The sequence below is a fragment of the Trichechus manatus genome, unplaced genomic scaffold (genome assembly GCF_000243295.1).
Source record: "Trichechus manatus latirostris isolate Lorelei unplaced genomic scaffold, TriManLat1.0 scaffold00463, whole genome shotgun sequence".
Classification (NCBI taxonomy): domain Eukaryota; kingdom Metazoa; phylum Chordata; class Mammalia; order Sirenia; family Trichechidae; genus Trichechus; species Trichechus manatus.
The window spans coordinates 88,554-110,311 of record NW_004444399.1 but is presented as its reverse complement, the minus strand read 5'-3'; the positions used below and the strand labels follow the sequence as shown (position 1 = coordinate 110,311).

The following is a 21,758-nucleotide window of genomic DNA, read 5'->3' as shown; positions in this document are numbered from 1 at the left end:
CAGTTTTACAGAAGACGCCTGAAACAAGAAACCTTGCCAGTACATTCAGGAACTACTTCAGATTAGAGGAAAGTCATTTCATATTTTCAAAATATTATTTTACCAAAAGAATATTAATATTTGGTTACTGTTGTAAAGAGGTTTGTATGCCTAGAAGGTGAAAAATTTTCTCTTGTCCCTCAAGCCTAGTCCCCTTCCCAAGATAACAACTGTTCATGGTATGATTCATATTCTGACATGGTACCGAAGTTTCTGTAGACTGCAGACACTTTACTCTGATCCCAGGCCTCTAATGTCCACTAACCTTCTCAGCACTGTCAGATACTGGAAGTAATTAGTAAATAGTAACTATTATTATTATTTGTATATGTAAAAAGAAAATAGAAAAAGCAGCTACTTATTTTTACGCAAATGACACATGCCTTCTGTTTGCCAACCGCGCCTCTCCCTGCCCCCCGGGTGGTATTTTCATAACTGCACTGTGCCAATATTTTGTTTTTTACAGCAGAATGTAAAAAAATTGGCATAGCAGCTCTAATGAAAATACCTCGCTGTGGGAAGAAGCAGTTGGTTAACAAATGTAGAAGGCGTGCACTATTTGCGTAAAAATACAGTATTGATTAGATGGATTCTTGAAGACTGATTGACAAATTGCATTTAAAATAACAATTAATATTGTGTACTTCCCCAAATTAATGTATCTTCCACTGGAAAAGTATTGGGAAACTGGAAGCAAATGCTCCCTCATGGGAAAAGCCAGACTTTTAGTTTGGACATCAGGTCTGGTTATCAGTCACTCAACTTCATGCAGTCTCTCTAGATCAGCACTGTTCAACAGGAAGCCACTCGCCACATGTGGCTATTGGGCACCTGAAATGTGGCTAGTCCAAATTGAGATATGCTGTACATATAAAATATACACATTTTGAAGACTTAGTACAAAAGTGTAAAATATCTCATTACTAATTTTTATGTTGATTACATATTGAAATGATAATGTTCTGGGTATACTGTATTAAATACAATATATTAAAATTAATTTCACCTGTTCATTTTTATTTTTTAAAAATGTGGTTATTAGTAAATTAAAAACAACATAGGTGGCACTGCCTTAGATGGAGTCAATGGGTGTTAGGATGATTTGGGTGGGGTGGGTTCAGATCTTTCTGGAAGTGATCTAAAAGAAAAAATGGATCATGTTTTCTTTAAAGGCCTCTCAATGTTCTAGGGTATATACAATTCCTTAAGATAGCCAACAGGAAACTCCCTCTCTTCCCAGTCTTTGCTCTTGTGACTCATCTAGCCACCCAAAGGAAATTAGTTTCCCAGATAAGCAACTATTTACCTGCTTCTGTATCTTTGTATATTGTGATCCCTCTGCTAGAACACATTTTCCTTTACTTCTTCACTTGTTACATAGAACTCATCCTTTCATAGGCTTCTGCTTAGATGTCACTTCCTTTGCGAAGCCTTTTTTGAATATCCTCTTTCCAACCCATTAAGCTAGTTGCGCCGGCTACCCACAGCTCCCTTCATCACTCCTATTATAACTTTTAACATTTATGCTACAATTGCCTGCTTGTCCATTTTCTCCGTTCAATCGTGAGCTGTCTGTGGAACAGAATCTATGTTTGTTTTTCTCAGGTTCCTTCCTAGCATAATGCTGACAGTCAGCTCTTATTTGTTCAGTGCATGCATGTAACAGGACAGTCAATTCCATTTTTTCTATAATTCCAATTCTTGAAAATTATTTTCCAATTTCAGCCAAAATTTGCCTTCCTGCCCCTTCTACTCAGTTTAGGATATATTTCTGAAGCTAGGTGCTTGTTCTGAATACTGTCTTCCATACATTTGCCTAAGGTCATATATGATTTTGTTTGGATGAGCATGTCTTTCAAACCAAGCATGTAATAATAACTCCAAAAAGGTGGTTTTTTTTTTCCATCCTGCATATATATTTAAATATTCAGACTTATACTCTTAACTCTATGTGTTCCCTGAAGGAGTCTCAGAGGCAGAAATTGGTAGCAAAGCACGTGTCAAAGTAGGGCTCCAAGCCCTCATCTCCAACTTCAACCAGAAAATTATGCTTTCTGGTTAACATAAAATTTATTTTATGGTAGGGTTAACATAAAACTTTTGGCAAAAATGTTTCTGTCTTAAAATTTTTGAAAACCAGTGTTCTAGAGTAAGCCACTGGTGACTTCACCAAGACTGTAATCAATACCCCATCCTTATGTCCCTGCCCCCCCGACCCACACCACCCAATTTAAGTGGTTTTAATTTTTAAAATTTGCAATGTTTTACACAGTATAAAGTTGTGTGCTGCTAATTTTAATGAACCTCTGTATTTATTTAAATTATTTTGAAAAGATTACAGTAATTTGGTATCTTAGTTAATATTCTTATGATATATAGTTCTGAATTTCCCCTCAAGCTGTAAACACAAAATGGACTTCTCCGCAAAAGAATTCAGCAATTCTAAAAATGCTATCAATTGACAATTGTTTTGCACTTTCCGTGGGAAAAAGCTGCACTGGGGGGGATACTCAGAAAAAAGAGAAATCTGACTTTTCTTGTGACTTATTGACAGCCTACACCCTCTACCCTGGCTCTTCTTTCCCCTTTCCTTCACCAGTACACCTGATGTATTAAAAAGAAAAGAAGTGATATTATAGCACAAAATAACCTTATACTAACATTCTCATGGAAGAAAAGTTAATTTGGGAACGATCCAACTCTCTTTGGGACTAGTCATTCAACTAGGTATAAATTCAACCAATTATATTATGCTTCAGCTCATATTTACCATTTTCCAATCACAAAAAAGAAAAAAAAAAACACTATTAAATGCCTTGCCTAAATACAGATATATCACTTCCTAAGTTTATTTACTTTTCCGATAGGATTAATACATCAGGGGAATACTACAGTCTATTTTCCTATTCTTGATGATTCCAGGTTGGATTCTAACGGTGTTTCCACAAAGTCACACAGCAACTTGATGGTACACTGAGACCAGACCCTGGGATTTGCATTCACAGGCCATTACTCTTTCTACTATACTACAGTGGTGCTCCAATGCTTACAAGAGGTGCTTATTATAAAAAGGGAAAACGCCAGAATCAAAAATGGCCAGAATGAAACAGTTTAAAGGTTAACACACCCTCATGGCCCTCGATGGCTTATAAAATTTTCCTTCTTCAGTTTCAAGTATTTAGTTGGTCATATTTTTCTTACCTAAAACTGGGCTCAAGTCTGAATATTAGCTTTTATTAAACAAGATGTACAAGAAATACAATTATTACAACTTTACAGAGTGATCTCCCCAGAAGTCTTAAAAGTACAAACTACTCAATTATTGCCTCTCACTCCCAAAATAAAGTCATCTTTGAATGAGAAATGATCATTTACATAAAACAATATGTAGAAATTAAAATACTTTAATATAAACACTTCCAGAATATAGACTGATTCTGTATCCATACTTTTTGAGAGCTTTTTAAAACTATAGATTGTTAAACTTATTATTATAGCTGTTTCACTTTCCACTTTCAGAACTAGAAAATACAAAAATACACTGCAAATTAAATTTAACAAAGAAAAAAAACTCAGTCTAAATTGCTTCACACATTTTCCTTGGAGAAACCAGGAAACATAAACAAACACACAAAAACAATAAAACGCCACCAACACTAACACGAACCCAAACAAGGAATGGATTCTTCAATGCCTGGTAATTCTCTCATTTAAAATAAATGATCTCCAAGGATAAATAATTTACCATCACAGCAATTTAATGAATACAAGTAGAGACACCCTCATTAAGGGAAATTACATTACATGTAAGAAACATGGAACTTTTCTGTTTTTAAAAAAACGAAGAAAAGTGATTTCCAACTTGGGGAAAAGGCATATTGAACACTTTTACTTCACTTGGCTGTTGGTAGAGGTTAAAGTACCTGTCCACCCAGGAAAATTCAAGTAACATGAATTTCATGAAACCAAACTTCTCAACTTACTTCTTCCAATTCAACATTGGGATGCCAAAACTAAAGAGTTTCAAAATCCAGTAACGGACCCATCCCAAAGCATTGCCTCTTCCATTTTTAACAGGTTTCTCTTTTCTGTGCTTGCTGTTGTTTGGTACCACAGAGTTGGTTCTGACTCACAGTGATCCCATGCGACAGAGCAGAACTGCCCCCATTGAATTTTCTAGGCTGTAATCTTTATGGAAACAGATCACAGGTCTTTCTCCCTCGGAGCCGCTGGGTAGGTGTCTGTGCTTATGTCCCTCTTTGTCAGAGGCTAGGCTTAAGCTTTTTTATTTCTTCTTTCAATGCTTAAGCTTTGCTGAATTGACATGACTGTATCTCTTTTTTTCTTCACTGGCTGCTCTTGTCTTTGTCTAGATCTATATCCTTATGTCTTCAATTCATCCTTGGGTAAACAAAACTAAAAGTTCAAAATCCAAGAATAGACTCATCCCAAAGCATTTCCTCTTCCGTCCTTTCTTCGACATGTTTCTTTTTCTCTTTTCTGTGCTTACGTGCTGCTTTCTCAGAGGCTACATCACGACTTTTTTTCTTCTTTCGATGTTTAAGCTTTCCTGAACTGACACTGACTTTATCTACTTTTCCTTCCCTTTGTTGGATGTTCTTGTCTTCACCTAAATCCACATCTTCATAACTCTTTTTCCTTTTATGTTTGGACTGCTCCTTCTCTGACTTTTCATCTCCTTCCAGATATCGCTTTCTCTTCTGATGTCTCCGTTTATGACTTGCTTGATGGTTACTGGTTTTGTTTTCTGAGGAGAGATTCTTGTAAACTTCAGATTCTACACTGTATGGGCCAGAGTTATTTTCTTGTTGACTAAGGCTCAGGGGTACTGGTTTTTCTGAGAAACAGTCTCTGGTGAGTTGATAGTAGTTCACAGAGTCTGGTCTCTGTTTGCTGTCATGAGCTGGTGAGCAATGAGGTAACTGTTTTTCCACTGCTTGTGAAATATTGTATGAACCTGAGTAGGTCTGGAAAGTCTCAAATGGGCATCTTTGCTCAGTCATTCTATGTTCAGGTCTGAAATCAACTATTTCTCTGTACCCATGGGTTTCCATAGAGTTATCTTCCATCTTTCTGAAACAAGTCTTTGGTTCTAGTCCTCTAGCTTTCTGCTCTTTGATGTAATCTTCAAGTTCATCTTGGAAAGAGTTATATGTCCTCTTTGAAGAAGCTGGTAACCTATACAATAACTGGTTTTCCTCTGGTGAAACACTGTATGGTCCTTGGTAGGTCTGGGAAGTCTCAAATGAAAATCTCTGTTCACACATTCTATGTCTAGGTCCAGAATCAACCACTTCTCTGTACCCATGGGTTTCCATAAAGTTATCTTCCATCTTTCTGAAACAAGTTTTTGGCTCTAGTCCTCTGGCTTTCTGCTCTTTAATGTAATCCTCCAGTTCATCTTGGAAAGAGTCATACCCCTTCTGTGAATGAGCTGGTAAGTAATGAGGTAACTGGTTTTCCACTGCTTGTGAAATATTGTGTGGTCCTGGGTATGTCTGGAAAGTCTCATATGGGAATCTTTGCTCAAACATTCTTTGTTTCGGTCCAAAATCGATCACTTCTCTGTACTCACATGTTTCCAAGAAGCTCTCTTCCATCTTTCTGAAACAAGTGTTTGGCTGTAGTTCTCTGGCTTTCTGCATGTTGATGTAATCTTCACATTCATGTTGGAAAGGCTCTTGTGTCTTTGAATTTTTCACTAGATTGATAACAAGCGTTTCTCTGCAAAGAAGATGGTACAAAGTTCTTGTTACTAAATGATTTTATTCTGAATATTTTCTTTGTTCTCAAAAATACTAGCCTCAAAGAGCAAAACAAAACAAAATAAAATGCCTAGAATTTTAAAAACCTACCTCAATATAAAATCTCTGAATCATGCATTTTTATGCCAAAAAGAAGCAGTAAGGATAGTCAAATTATCTCCTAGGGACCTCACGATTTTTACACAGAAAATTTCTTAGGGCTGGGATGAAAAGGAGGACAGGTATAAAGAAGATGGCATGTCTGATGCTGTTGTAGTACTAAAAACGTAAGGCATGTTGGGAAATATGGGTAAGGACCAATAATATCTAAAGTCCTCATGGATGGTCAAGGAGCCCTGGTGGGTCAGCAGTTTGAACCCACCAGCCGCTCCGTAGGAGAAAGATATGGCAGTCTGCTTCCATAAAGATTACAGCCTTGGAAACCCTATGGGGCAGTTCCACTCTGCCCTGTAGGGCTGCTATGAGTTGGAATCAACTCGATGGCAATGGATTTTTTTTTTGTTTTGATGGGTGGTCTGATCTGAGTGTCACATTACTTCCAAAATTTTGGTTAGTCAGTTCCTTGTATAGATCTATAAATGTGATGGTTATTTATTCTGGAACCTTGAGATTTTTCTTTTCTAAGTCTAAATAAAGATCAATTTGTTAAGCCAGACAATTTACACTCAAGTATTCACACTCAAATAGTGTAAAAATTTTCTACTAGAATGAAATAATGTAACAGAAATACTATGCTTTGATTTGAAAAGCAAAAAAAAAAAAAAAAGAAAAGAAAAACCAAATACACCATAGTTATGGCACAGTGGTTAAGAGCTACAGCTGCTAACCAAAAGGTCAGCAGTTCAAATCCACCAGCTGCTCTTTGAAAACCCTATGGGTCAGTTCTACTCTGCTCTATAGGGTCACTATGAGTCAGGATCTACTCAATGGCACATAACAACAACAATAATGACCTGCCACCTGAATTACCCAGTCCCTAACCGTCCCCTCAATCCTCCCCTGCTTAAAATAACATAATAGACTGGACTAAATATTTATTGAGCTCCTATCATGTGCCAGGCCAAGCACCTTACACATACTATTTCATTTCACTGTAACAACCTTATAACAGTTGTCCAAAGTTACACACTTGTTAAAAGATGGATCCAGATCTGTCTAACAACACCTTTGTTCTTTTATTATTGTTGAGCTTTAAGTGAAAGTTTACAGCTCACGTTAGTATCTCATATAAAAATTTATACACACATTGTTATGTGACCCTAGCTGCTATCCCTATAATGTGACAGCACACTCATCCTTTCTACCCCGGATTTCCTGTATCCATTCAACCAGCTCCTATCCCTTTCTGCCTTCTCATCTCACCTCCAGACAGGAGCTGCCTATTTAGTCTCATGTATCTACTTGAACTAAGACGCAAACTCTTCACAAGTATCATTTTATGTCTTACAGTCCACTCTAATCTTTGTCTGAAGAGTTGGCTTTGGGAATGGTTTTAGTTCTGGGTTAACAGAGAATCCAGGGGCCATGTCTTCTGGGGTTCCTCCAGTCTCAGTCAGACCATTAAGTCTCGTCTTTTTACTAGAATTTGAGTTCTGCACCCTACTTTTCTCCTGCTCTGTCAGGAGCTCTCTGTTAACAACAATACCTTTGTTCTTAACTACTGTACCTCACTGGAAGGATGATGACCTGGCCACAGAATCCCTGGAACTAAGCCAACCTTGCAAGGATTCTTTGAATTTGTATGATTACCCTGAGAATACCCCTTTAGCATCCTTCAAGAAAGGACAATACTGGTCTGGTAAAGAGTGGTACCAGTTAGCCAGGTCTGCCAATACATTATCATGGCTAGGGAATTCCCTAGAGGATGCTAGAATATGTTACAAATACCACCAACCAAATTTAGGATCAACTCATAAAGGAATGAATGCCTAGAAAGCTTGTAAAATACATGGAAGGGTACTTGACAGAGGCCCTGGTGTTCAGTGTCACGGGAACATTTTGGCAAAAAATACTTACTTTTAATTTGATGTTCATTTCCTTGCATATGGGACCGGAACATTTCTGAAGATATAAAGGTAATGCTATAAATATGGCAAATGTAGGTTCTCATATTAAATGCTGAAAAAACAGGAAGTTCAAGTTAAGATGGTCAGTAGGATACACATAGAATCACATAATGTTAGAGTTGGACAGTAATAAAGTTAGCCCCTCAGAGCCCACGGCTCTTAATTTAAAGCCCAGAATTCTTTCTGCTACACCACACTGCTTCCCTAGACCTGACTTCTTTCCTAAGAAATTGCTATCTTCCTGGTTAATATCACTACATGGATGACCACCAAAACCAAAAACCAAACCCACTGCAATCGAGTCAGTTCACACTCATAGTGACCCTACAGGACAGAGAAGAACTGCTCCATAAGGTTTCCAAGGAGTGCCTCGTGGATTTGAACTGCCAACCTTTTGGTTAGCAGCTGTAGCTAGCTCTAAACCACTACACCACCAGAGTTTCTGGATGTCTACCAGGCACCTCAAATTTAACATGCACAACAAACCTTTGCCTCTTAATCCCTCAGCAAAACTCTTGTTTGCACCTAATTGTCTTTCCACTCAACCAAAACCTGAAATGTTCCCAAAAGAATAAAGACAAATAAAAGCAAATTTTCACTCTTACCAGAAACCACTGTAGTTCATTAGTTTACCTAAAGTAATTTCCACAGACAGATGTGGTTTTAGAAAGGAGAGAGGTTCAGTGAGCCCCACTCTCAGGATAAAAGCTGAAAGCAAATTCTAAACAAAACTACTAGTTACCACTTCAAAAGAGTCAAAAACTATAGAATAAGAACCCTATACCAGCTACCTCCATATCCTGCTTCTTAGGTAGAATTGGAAGCAGGGGATCAATTTTTATTTTCTTAATCTCATCATCCTTCCACTTTCTCTTTGGTCAGAAGAAACAAATTAAAAAATTTCATAAGCCAAATATAAAAATAATTTCACCCTAAGGAAGAGAATAAAGTGATGGCTGAGGATATTTTAGGGACAACCAAGGTCATCATCTTTTAAATAAAAGAGCAGTCTAATAATTTAAAGGCCATTGACTTAAACATTATGAAATGTATTGGTCTTTTCCAAGCAAGGGCTATTCACAGAAAAAAGGAGACTACTGTCAAGAGGAAAGAAAGATGGTGACTTCGAAGAACATGAGAACTGTGCTTAATCATGAGATATACTCTATTGTGGGCCCAGGAGAGCTCATCAGGTTTTATCAACATGTGAATGAATGATTACTTAAAACTACCCTCCCATCTGTGCTCTGATTTCATGTTCACTGAGTCATCTTCTGATGATAATTTTGTTTCCCACATTCTTTGATACCAAGAAGAGGATTCCTTGGATGGCAGACACAGAAACCTGAAAACTGGAAATATATGTCTCCTCCTACTATAAATCAGGAGCCCTGGTGCTGCAGTAGTTAAGAGCTTGGCTGCTAACCAAAAAGTGGTCAGTTCAAATCTACCATCTGCTCCTTGGAAACCCTATGGGGCAGTTCTACTCTGTCCTATAGGGTCACCAGAATGACAACACATTAATTTAAACTACAATGTTTCCCAGACTTCTTTGATAAGAATCATTTGGGATATTAGTTAAAAATATAGCTCCCCAGGCCCCTCCCCTGGAGACTATGATTCACTTTGTCTGGGGCAGGGACACGGAATTTGTATTTTTAACAAGTACACCAGGTGATTTATTATGAGAAAATGTGGAGGAAATAGAAAGGGCATACTTTCCCAGTTCTTTGGTTATTTATCAGCCTCTTCCAAGTTTGTTTGTGGTTAGTGAGGCCCTGATTTGAGACTGATTAACTCTGAAGATTCTGGACTTCCCATAAAGCTAAGGATTAAACCCAGGACTCTGCAACCTCACAACAAGCCTTTTAAAGGAAATTATTATTATCCTTAGTTTATGAGTGTAGAAACTAAGGCTCAGATTTGCTTGGCCAATACCATACATTTTGAAGATGCCAAAGTTATGCAAGAGAAGCCAAGAGTCCTGGTTTCCTCTAGATTAGTGGTTCTCAATGCTGGTTACACATTAGAATCAAGTGGCAAACTTTAAAAATACTCATCTTGCGGCTCTATATCAGAAGAATTAAATCAGAATCTCTAGGTGTAGAACTAGGCTTTTGTACTTTCTGAAAGCTTGCCAGATGATTTTACTGTGAAGAAGCCATGATTGAGAAACACTGCCTAGATAATAAAGCCAATGATCTTCATTTGATGATAAACTTAGACTATAGTTCAGAGACTTTTATGTAGTATTTGTTTAGTGCTTATAATTATAAAGTATATTGTATATAATGTTCTTTTAGTTCCTCCATTCTTTCTCCACAAATGACATCAGAAAAAAGATTCTAATATAGGTAATACAGGGGTTTGAAGGAGGTGCAGGAGCCAGAGACAGTTCTAGAACTATGGTCTGATAATTATCACCTTAGCTCTCACCTTTTTTACATAATAATGTCCTTCATTTTTTTCTAGGATATAGACCTCTCAGAAGATAATATATAATAACTATGTAAACCCTGTCTGTGGAGATATGAAGGCTATCATTGGCTCCAAGGTCAGAATTCCTGGTTTAATCCTCCTAGAACCTGCTTCCACTATGTTTCTCAATCTCTCCATTCTCCTATCTCAAGAGTCTGCTCCTTGACCCTGCCCAGCTTCACTGCCGTTGGCCCTGCTAAGATTGCTTATTTATGGGTTCTCCCAGAAATGCAGGATTCTTTGCATCTTGTACCTTTCAGAATCTTCCATAACCTAATATTTGGGGGGCCCACTATTCTAATCAGAGCCCTATCTCATAAACTTCCCAGATTAAGGTCTTGTTTTCAAAACATGGATTGGGAAAACGCATGTCTTTTTAGTTTAACATTGTGGTTCTCAATTTCAGCTCCACATTGGAATCACTTGGGGGAGTTAAAAACAGAGAAAACGAAACACTGATGCCTAGGTTCCACAGATTCTAATTCAACTGATTTAAGGGATGGCCTGAGCATTGGTATTTCTAAAAGTTCCCTGTATGATTGTAATGTGTAGTCACAGTTGAGAACCATTGGTCTAATATCTTAAATGGGGAAAAAACAATTGAGAGCTACATGTAAGTAAACATGCAACTTAATGTGGGATTTATCTTAAGAAAAAAAATACAAAAAGGTCCAATTTACTTGTTTTTAAATTGACAGGATAACAAAAACATTTCATAAAAAACTAACATTTGTTGAGGACCTAATATATGACAGGTACTGTATATATTATTTCATTTCATCCTCATTCAATCCTGTGAAGTACCATTATTTTTATTTTATACCTGAGGAACTTGAAGCTCGACTGAGAAAGTGACTTCAAACATATCTACAAATCTATGTTTATCTCCGTACACCACACAGTCTCTCAATAAACAATTAGTAAATATGAACTGACATAAAACTATGTACCCATTACAATATAAAACAGAGAAGGATATTGCAGAATAAAATATAGTATCTTGTCTCAAGGAGGCTAATTCAGTTGAGGGGTTATAATTGATGTAATTGTCAATGAACAGTAAAGCCTACAGGAAATCAGAGAAAGGGGAGAATACCGAGAGCTAGAGCAGTGAGGGAACTTGTGATGGATCTTAGAGAACAGGAAGGATTTGAATTTTAAGGAAAGCAGATAAGACCATTTCAGGGGATGAGAACAATCAGGTATGGCAGAGACAGAAATGAGCATGATGTGTTCCATTCAAATAATCTGTTCAACAAACCTTGAGCAGCTATGTGGCATCAAGTATTACACTAGATGCTAGGGGTACAAAATGAGTACAACAGCCAGGTTACTCACAAGTCCAGTGTGGGAAACAGACACATGAACAGAGGATTTCAATCTCATTTGTTAAAAGGTAAGAGAGGTATGCATAAGGAATACAGGAGTGCAAAGAAGCAGAGGCACTTAGCCCAATACCTGGGTCTGGAGAAGGCTACTGAAGAGATGATGCCTTAGCTAAACTTGGAAGAATGAAAAATAGTTAATTTGAGGAGAAGGGTTCAGCAGAATATTTGAGGCTGAGGAAAACGCATGAAAAAAGCACAGAGGTTTACAGGAACTTCTTGCAATTTGGAATTGCTGGAGAGTAGAATACAAGGGGATGAGATGGGAGAGGCAAAAAGGGGTCAGATTAAAAAGAGGCTTATATGTTATGCTAAAGAACCTAGACTTCATTTTGTGGGTTGGGAAGCCTCAAAGTGGTTTATGCAGTAAGTGACATGGCCAATTGTATGTTTTAGATAAATCTCTCCTCTGGCTACAATATGGTGGATGCATTTAAGCGGAGCAAACCTGGAAGTAAAGAGGTCAGTTTTGAGGCAAATATAACAGACCAGCGAAGAGATGATGAGGGCATGGACTAGAAAGGTCATAGTAGGGAGAAGAGCAGGGAGACTGGAGAAATATCTAGCTTTAAAAATAGAAAGACTTAGTGACTGACTGTGGGAGATAAAAGAGAGGGAAGTACCTAGAGAAGTCTAAAATAACTCCTAGAATCCTAGTTTGGCAGTTGGGTGGGTAGTTGTCCCATAAAACTGAAATTGGAACTTAGAAGTGTTGTTTCAAGGGTGGGTGAGTAAGCAATAGTGAATATGACTATTTGGACACAGTCTGAGGTGTCTATGGGACTTCCATGTAAAGATATCCAGCAGGCAGTTAGATATAGGAATTTGAAATATAGAAGAGATGTCAGAGAGATTTTGGAAATGTCAACACATGGAGGTAGTTAAAACTATCAAAGTGGATGAGAGCTCTTGAGGACAATGTATGGGTGGACACAGGAAGAGCAACATAATTATAATACCTTGGATAATGCCACTCTTTAAACTAAGATGGGAGAGGAGGAGTCCATGAAAAGTCCATGAAGTAAAGGACAGAGTTTTAAGGATGAACAGGAAAGAGTAGTGTCAAAGAAGCTAAGGAAGCAGAGATATTTAAAGAGGAAGATTGATAAATGGAGTCAAATGCAGTAGAGAGGTCCAACAGCACAAGGACTGAAATACGTCCATTGGATTCAGAAATTCAGAAGTCACTATGACCCTGTGGGAAACCCTAGTGGTGTAGTGGTTAAGAGTTTGGCTGCTAACCAAAACGTTGGCAGTTCGAATCTACCAGGCGCTCCTTGGAAACTCTATGGGGCAGTTCTACTCTGTCCTATAGGGTCGCTATGAGTTGGAATAGACTCAATGGCAACGTATTTTTTTTGTTGTTCTTGTTGTTAATGACCCTGTGAGGAGATGTTTTCGTGGAGTAGTGGCATGGAGGGCTGGGGGACATGTCCCAACAAATGACAGTGAGCTGAGGAGGAGTGGATAAAAAGTAAAGACAGGAAGAGGAGATCACACTTGGGGAAAAAAAAAAACTTGGCTGAGAAAAGAAGGGGAGAGTGTAGAAACTAAAGGAGGGGAACTCGGTTATAGGAGGATTTGGCTAAGGCAAAATACTTGGTAATCCACATTTGATGGTTAATTTTTTTCTTGAAGTAAGGAAGAAGCTTGTACTTTGAGAGACAGGGTAGCAGGGATGCGGGGTCTGGGGACCATGCTTTCAGGGGACATCTAGGTCAATTGGCATAACAAAGCTTATTAAGAAAATGTTCTGCATCCTACTTTGGTGAGTGGCATCTGGGGTCTTAAAAGCTTGCAAGCCGCCATCTAAGATGCATCCATTGGTCCCAACCACCTGGAGTAAAGGAGAATGAAGAACACCAAAGACACAAAGAAAGTAGTAGCCCAAGAGACAGAAAGGGCCACATAAACCAGAGACTTCATCAGCCCTGAGACCAGAAGAACTCGATGGTGCCTGGCTACCACCAATGACCACCCTGACAGGGAACACAACAGAGTCCCTGTTGGAGCAGGAGAAAAGTGGGGTACAGAACTCAAATTCTAGTGAAAAGAACAGACTTAATGGTCTGACTGAGACTGGAGGAACCCCAGAGAGCATGGACCCCGGACTCTCTGTCAACCCAGAACTAAAACAATTTCCGAGGCCAACTCTTCAGACAGGGATTGGACTGGACTGTGGGACATAAAGTGATACTAGTGAAGAGTATGCTTCTTAGTCAAGCAGATAGAAGAGACCAAAGGGGCAGCTTCTGTCCAGAGGTGAGACGGGAAGGCAGACTGAGTTAGGAGCTGGTTGAATGTTCATGGGGAATCAGGGGCGGAAAGGAGGAGTGTGCTGTCGCAGAATGGGGTGAGTACTTAGGGTCTCATAACAATGTACGTAAAAAAAATTTGTATGGGAGAATAACTTGAAATGTAAACTTCATTTAATTACAACAATAAAAAGAAAGAAAGAAGCTTGTCTGAAGAGTGTGAGGAGGGAAAGAAAGGCAGGAGAAGAGAGTCTTAGAGAATGGTCTAAGTTTAAAATCTTTGCTGACGGGAAAGTCAGGAAAAGGAAAAGGATTAAGCAGGACTAAAACCTAAATGAGGTTAGATACCAAGACTCTGTAGAGGTACCCAAACTCCACACCACCACTACCACCAGTTGCTGTGGAGTCAATTCTGACTCATGGCTACCCCATGTGTGTCAGAGTAGAACTGTGCTTCACGGGGTTTTCAATGGCTGATTTTTTGGAAGTAGATCACCAGGCCTTTCTTCCAATGTGTCTCTGGAACCTCCACCCTTTCAGTTAGCAGCTGAGAGCATTAACCGTTTGCACCACCCAGGGACTCCACTCGATCTCTAACCTTATATAAATTTTCATAGTGGCACTCAGTAGCCTGTATTTAGAAGTAGAAAAGGTAGATTATGAGAATGATCCAGGGTGGAAATCTTGCTACTAGGAAGTGTGACAAGAACCATAAGGTAAAAGCAAAGCCTTCCAGAAGGTTGTTAGAATTAAGGTGAGGTGATGGTAGTGGAAATGCAATGGAAAGGTACAGAAAAGAGAAATATTTCTAAGAAGATTTGATAAGACTTGCTGATGGATAGGATATAGAGATTTAAATAGTCAAAGATGTCCTCAAAGATTCAAGTGTGGGTGGCTGAATAAATGGTGGTACTACTGGCAAAGACAGAAAACTTGGGAAATTCAAGTTCATTTTAGAGAAGATTATTAATTCAGTTTTAGATATGTTGAGTTTCAGGTGAAGGTAAGACATCTAAGTGCAACAATGGGGTAAGTAATTAGTAAGATAAATGAAACAAATGCAATAAATAAAAAATACATACATACTTTAGTTCCATATCGTTATGGTAGCCATTCCTGTGCTAATAAGATCTGGGGCTGGATGAGGGACATGAAGAAATAAGTGAGAATGATGAAGAAGAAGAGAAGGATACGAGGAGGAACATATACAAATAGCAGATGGAGAGGAAGGCAGAGACAGAAAGAAGAGGGAAAACGGGTGAAGAGTGAATTAATTAAGATGGTATATGTTAAATTGGTTTTGTATTACCATTTACTCACTTGTAATATGGACTTCTACTGTTACCATTGTTTTTTCAAATTCTCATTATCTAATTTACCACTATTAAAAATCCTGCAACTATTTTTTAATCCTCAAATGTTTACTGCTCCCAAAATGGAAGAGTTAAGGCAGGGTTGAAAAATTATTCTTTGAGCTCTAGCTTCAGAGGCTAGTGCAAAATGACCTCAATGCCTAGATTAAATTTTGCCCACACCCAGGGTGAGAATTTAACCCAAACCCTGTTTCCTTCTATCTAATAGCCTTGAAACTTCAGACCAGAGTACTAAAATGGCCCTCCTCTCAGAAGTGACCAGAGTGCACACACTTCTCATAGCTGACTTCATTCAAATTTACCTAATGTCACTAAACTAGAAGCTACTTATTTCAGATACCCTCAGCCCAGCAATAGCAAAAATACCCTAATAAGCGGAACTCTGTCATTCATTTTCCTAAACATCTACCCCTACTTCCAGAAGCCCTATCGCTTCTATTTCTATACTTTCCTAAATAAGCATTCCTTAAAATCCTAGCTAAAAACACAGATCTCTATATAATGTTTTGGGATATGTTGAATACTACTAAGTAGGAAACTGAAATAGTACAGACACAGGGTAAGCACTCAATAAATAAAGATGACCTGGTAGTTCCCTGATTCACATATTGAACTAATCTCTACTGAGGCAGGCCTACTCTGTGCCAGTTTATATCTTCAGCACTGGAAACACAGATTCATTAGATGAAGTCCCTTCCTTCAAAGATCTCACATTATTATTAGTGAAAAAGACAGATGGAGAGAGAATTAGATATGCAGGTTAAGGGAGCAAAGAAGATTAGCTTTGAAGGAAGTGAAAAGGCTTCCAGGGAAGCAGCATGTTAAAGAATGAGCAGGAGATAGATAGCCAGAAGAAGAGTATGAGGATATTCTAGGCAAAGTGGACAGCATGAATAGGACACAGAAACAAGAAAAAGAGCAATGGTTTCTGGAAACCATAAACAGTTTGTAAGTACTGACCCACATAGTTCATGGGAGGTCTTATACTAGCAGAGGATAAGCCTAGAGAAGGTAGGCAGGGACAAGGTGGTAGGAAGCTAAGGAGCTTGGATTTTATTCTTAGAAAACGGAAAAACAATGAAGGATTTTTAAGCAGAGGAATGACATAGAAAGACTTGTACTTTAGGTAAAACATTCTAGTGGTTACACTGAGGGTGGATCTGAGGGCAGGTAGAGTGGTTAGGAGGCTGTGGTAATATCCTAGGATGAAGCTTCTCGAAATGTATTATGTGAGTACAAATCACCTAGGGATATTGTTAAAATGCAGATTCTGATTCAGTAGGTCTGTGGTGGGGCCTGAAATTCTTTTTCTTCTAACAAACTCCCAGGTGGTGCTGATGCTGCTGATCCATAAAGCATACTCTGAGTAGCGCAGCTCTAGGAAAGATGTTGAGGCCCTGAACTAGTGTGAGAGGAGCAAGGCTAGAGATAAGGGGTAATAATATTCAGGAGGTAAAGCAGTCACAGCTTGGTGCTTCATTAGATATAGAAAGTGAAGGTGGGGGTAGCGGATTCAAGTTAATTGCACGTTTCTAACTTGAACAGTTGTTTATTACTGTCTATCTCAACTGAGTTAGAGAATACTGGAGGAAGTGCAGGTTTGGGATGAGAAGATGTGTTCAGTTTTCGACAAACTACATTTGAAATGGCTATGAGACCTCTAGGTGAACAGCTTAGCTGCCAACTGGATATGTGAGTCTAAATCTTGACAGAAAGATCATCAGCATACAGATGATAGGTGAAACCAGGGGAATAGATTTAGATCATGTTTGTAGAGTGAGAACAGTGGGTCAAGAATGGAACCACAGGAATATCTACACTTAGGTAATGGGAAAAAAAAAAAAAAAAGAGCCCACAAAGAAACAGAAAAACAGGAGGAGAACCAGGGCATAAGGAGTCACATACGACAAAGAAAAGAGGTTCAAGAAGGAGGAAGTAAGAAACATTTTCACATGAAGCAGAGAGATCTAGCAAGAAAAGAGATGAAAAATAACAGTAAAGAGGAAAATAATTAAGTAGAAAAGAGAATACGAAAGGGGAATAAAATACACTAGTAGTGAGGAGGTGTCTGTGGGGGAAAAATGAAAAAAAAAAAAGGTTAGACAAGCAAGTGGATTACTCCAGTCAGGGTCAGTCTCTATTGTGCCTGAGTTCTTGCCACTCTTTCTTAGCTCCAAGACCTTTGTTAAGCCTGTCTCTCCTTTTCTCATTTCTATCAATCTAAATCATATATTTCCTCTATGAAGAATTTCTTGACCATGATTTTTCATTCCTCTGATTACCTAAAAACTGTACACAAAAATCCATGTCTGTAGCCTCTTACAATGAAGAGTTATTAACTCAACTAGTTTATACACTAGTTCTTTGAGGGCAAAAGGCATATCCTTATTTGTATTCCCATGTATGACTAGACACGTACCCAACAGACACTTAAATCATCCTTATTCACTGAATGATATAACCACAGGATACGCATTTAAAATACTACCTTGTGTACCTATGATAAAACGGTACCATGAGAATACCTATATTTAGTTCTGTAATTAACAGGAGTAATGTAAACCTCTCTGGGTCTCATTTTACAGAAAGTGAACAGATAGAACTAGATCGACTCTAAAATCCTTAAACCAAAACAAACAAAGACAAAAAAACAAACCCATTGTTGTTGAGTTGATTCCAACTCCAAGCAAACCTATAGGACAGAGCAGAACTGCCCCATAGGGTTTCCAAGGCTGTAAATCTTAAAGGAAGCAGACTGCCACATCTTTTTCCCACGGAGAGGCTGGTGGGTTTGAATCGTCAACCTTTTGATTAGCAGCCAAGCACTTAACCACTTCCACCACCAGGTCTCCTTCTAAAATCTTTACTTATCTAAAATTCCTTGATTCCATGAACAATGCCAACTTTTCATTCAGTAAGAATAAAATGGCTTATAAATAAGCTAGTATGTTTTATAAAATATAAAGTTCCTATGAAAGAGTTTTGGGATATTTTTACCGCTTAGCATTTGCATTTGATTCTGCTGGAAAAAGTTGTTTTCTTATCTTGTCTATATACTTCTTCCTAGCTTCATTTCTTTTGTGCTTTTTCGCAACATAATGTTGTTGGGCCATTAATGGACTATTAAAGGATGCAGGACAGAGCTTGCAATATTTGTTTGGATTATTCAAATCCAAAGCACTGTTCAAAGAGGAAAGCATAGTCTTGTCTTTAATCTCACCTGGAGGAGGCTTGACAGCAAAGGGCTTCATGAAGGTTGGCTCTGCAGAAGCAGTAATAGGCACACCTGCTGAAATAGTCATAATGAGAAGTGATAAACATTTGTCCAGATAGTAGTTATATTCATTATAAATTATTAGGGAAATTTAGAATTATTTAAAAATACACTATCTTTGCACTTTTTCCAAAGGGCTGCTGGATAAAGGTACTAAAATAAAAAATATTTCCTTCTGTGAGAATGAAAGTTTGAATACAAGTTTGTCACCAAATTTCTCCAACAGCGACATGGGAAGGAAGGAATGTTCAAGCATCAGGCATTGCCTAATTATATTCATTTGAAGAATCAATGAAAGCTCAAGAGCTGTCTTAGGATGCTTCTCAAAATTAGTGAAAATGAAACAGATGGTATCAACTTGTAAGTTGGTTTCTTTCTTGAGTAGCATAGTAAGTCACTTATTTAGTCTAGATTTGTGATGTTTATATCACAATAAAATTTACATAGTTTGTTAAGGCTGTAAAATTATGCATGCCTTCATAATCGCAATCATTTCAGAGCTCTTTCATCTCTGAGCCGAAATCAATGAATTTTGGGGACTGAAGACAAGGCTTTACAAGATGCTTTCTCCTGTAGGACACATTGATCATGTCCCTCATTAGAATGACAGGTAGAAAAACAAACATACAAAACTTAGAGAGAATACAGTTAAAAAATAATTATGGTTTTATTTATTAATAAAACAAGAACTTTTTTCTCTTTTCTCAACAATTTCTGTATGTATAATTCAGTGACATTGATTACACTCTTCAAGTTGTGCAACGATTATCACCATCCTTTTTCAAATTATTACACCACTATTAACATAAACTCACTGCCCACTAAGCAAAAACTCCCTCTTTGCCTCTCCCTCCCAACCCCGGTAACCACTAATAATTTCGGTTTCTATATATTTGTTGATTTCACATAAGTGATATCATATAGTATTTGTCTCCTTTTGTAACTAATTTCATTTAGCATAATGTTTTCAAGGTTTATCCATGTTTCCTGTGGCACTGACTTTGCTGGGTGATGCTGCCACTATAAGCTGGAAATTAACATTGGTAAATTTTCCATGCTACGCATTAAAACCTTACTCCTAAGGTGTCAAGGCTAGTAAGAATGTGGTAAATCATTTGATCCAGAGGCATAATTATCTTACTTTTCATCTAGAACATAAGTTTTTCAAAATACAGGTTAGATTTTTCAGGATGTATATCTCAGGCAACTTTGGGTGAGATTTCTCATATGTACTGGTGGCTTGAGTATTACTGGAAGGAGGAAAGAGGCACATTGTATATTTCTCTTTATCTTTGGGATGTGGCACAAAATAAGTACTCAATAACTACTGATTGATGATGCTGGTGGTATCTTTACTATATATACTCATAGGAAGAAAGGAATGGGCTGTTAGGCTAGAAAGAGATCCAGTAACTTTTTTTGGGTGTGTGCCTTACAATTATCATTAAGAGATGCTAGAGCCATAACCATATTATGGTGAAGACATTGTCTGGACACAGATACAATATAATGTTTTAGAAAGTATTAAAGCAAAAACAGAATTAGATAGACGTCAAGGGGAAGAAGTAAGAAGGAGCTGGTAGAGCTCAAGCTACGTACTGTTGTCCCTTTATAGCAGTATAGCAAATCACTTGCTTTTACTTGGAATTAATAAATTGCAAGGGAGAGGTCATAACATTTCTTAAAATTCAGCTAGTAATTATAATCTCCATATTAAATGACAAGGACACAGAAATTAACTGGGCAGATGAAGAATAATCAAATTACTGCCCCAGAGTGAAAACTTCCCGAATAAAAAATAGATGGCAGAGATGGAAAAAATGATAGATAGCCCCACTATTGAAGATAAAGAGGCGAATGGAACCTTACCCATTTCTGGCTGAAATCCTGATGGAGATATCTGATCGCATCCTCCCATTAACTGCTTCGTGATTTTAGCATGGATTCCCCCCATATAGTGAGAATGAGCAACAACTGTGGAGCTAAAAACTATGTTGCAAAGATCACAAAATTTGTTTTTGTCCACTACTCCACTCCCATGGACCTGCGATAATCACAATCTTGTTAGAAAGATTCAAAAACTCAACGTTTAGAATTACAACCTCAACACAGACCACTCACCTGAAAATTCATAGCATGCATCTTCATTTGCTTATCAGGTGCTTCAAATTGTTCCCCATGCATTTGAAAATAAAACCTAACATTCTGAGCATTTTTTTTCCTTTTTTTATTTTTATTTTTTATTGTACTTCAGGTGAAGGCTTACAGAACAAATAGTTTCTCATGAAACAGTAGTATACGTATTGTCTTATGACATTGGTTAACAACCCCACATGTCAACCCTCTCCCTTCTCGACCTTTTTTTTTTTTTGGTGAAAATATACACAGCCAAAGATACACCATTTCAGAAATTTCTACATGCACAGTTCAGTGACATTGACTACGCTATTCCAACTGTGCTGCTATTCTCACTTTAGATGAAGGCTTACAGAACAAAATAGTTTCTCATTTAACAGTTAGTACACGTTGCCCTATGACAATCGTTAACAACCTCTCAACACTATCCTTACTCAACCTTGGGTTCCCTATCACCAGCTTTCCTGTCCCCTTCTGCCTTCTGGCCCTTGTCCCTGGACTGCTGTACCTCATTAGTCCCATTTGTTTAAAAATATGGAATGCTTCACGAATTTGTGCGTCATCTTTGTGCAGGGGCCATGCTAATCTTCTCTGTATCATTCCAATTTTAGTATATGTGCTGCCAAAGCAAGCACTTGAGCATGTTTTTCACTCTCAAAAAAGATATAATATGACTGTTTATTCAATAACATAGTCACCCCAAATTTACACCTCACTGATTTTGAAGACAGCACTCATGAGTTTTAATATACTTGGTCTATAACAAATTTATAAAAGCAATTTAAAATGAAACTACTACTACAATTTAAAAGCCAGTAACTTCTAGGTTCCGGTTTGTAACAGAGACTCTTAGTTGCTACCTATTATCTATTTTCTTCTTCTTCCTTAGTTACAAATCTTGGACAATGCATCCAGCTAAAAAGACGACATTTTCCAGCCTCCCCTTTCAGCAAGATCTAGCAATGT

At 37.9% G+C, this 21,758-nt stretch overlaps 1 protein-coding gene and 1 non-coding gene across 2 annotated transcripts; both read right to left on the bottom strand.

Annotated features, from left to right (window-relative positions):
- Positions 1–2,858: 2,858 nt before the first annotated feature.
- LOC101347579 (zinc finger matrin-type protein 1) lies at positions 2,859–20,914 on the bottom strand. Its single transcript, XM_023725840.1, has 4 exons — positions 20,526–20,914; positions 18,603–18,671; positions 7,842–7,943; positions 2,859–5,782 (listed from the first exon to the last, which is right to left on the bottom strand). Exons 1-4 carry the CDS (start codon positions 20,608–20,610, stop codon positions 4,464–4,466), a joined length of 1,575 nt encoding a protein of 524 aa, XP_023581608.1. The 5' UTR covers positions 20,611–20,914; the 3' UTR covers positions 2,859–4,463.
- Positions 20,915–21,320: 406 nt separating this feature from the next.
- On the bottom strand, positions 21,321–21,427 carry LOC111819387 (U6 spliceosomal RNA). The gene has a single exon (XR_002823041.1). It is a non-coding gene; the product is annotated as a U6 spliceosomal RNA (small nuclear RNA).
- Between the last annotated feature and the right edge of the window lie 331 nt (positions 21,428–21,758).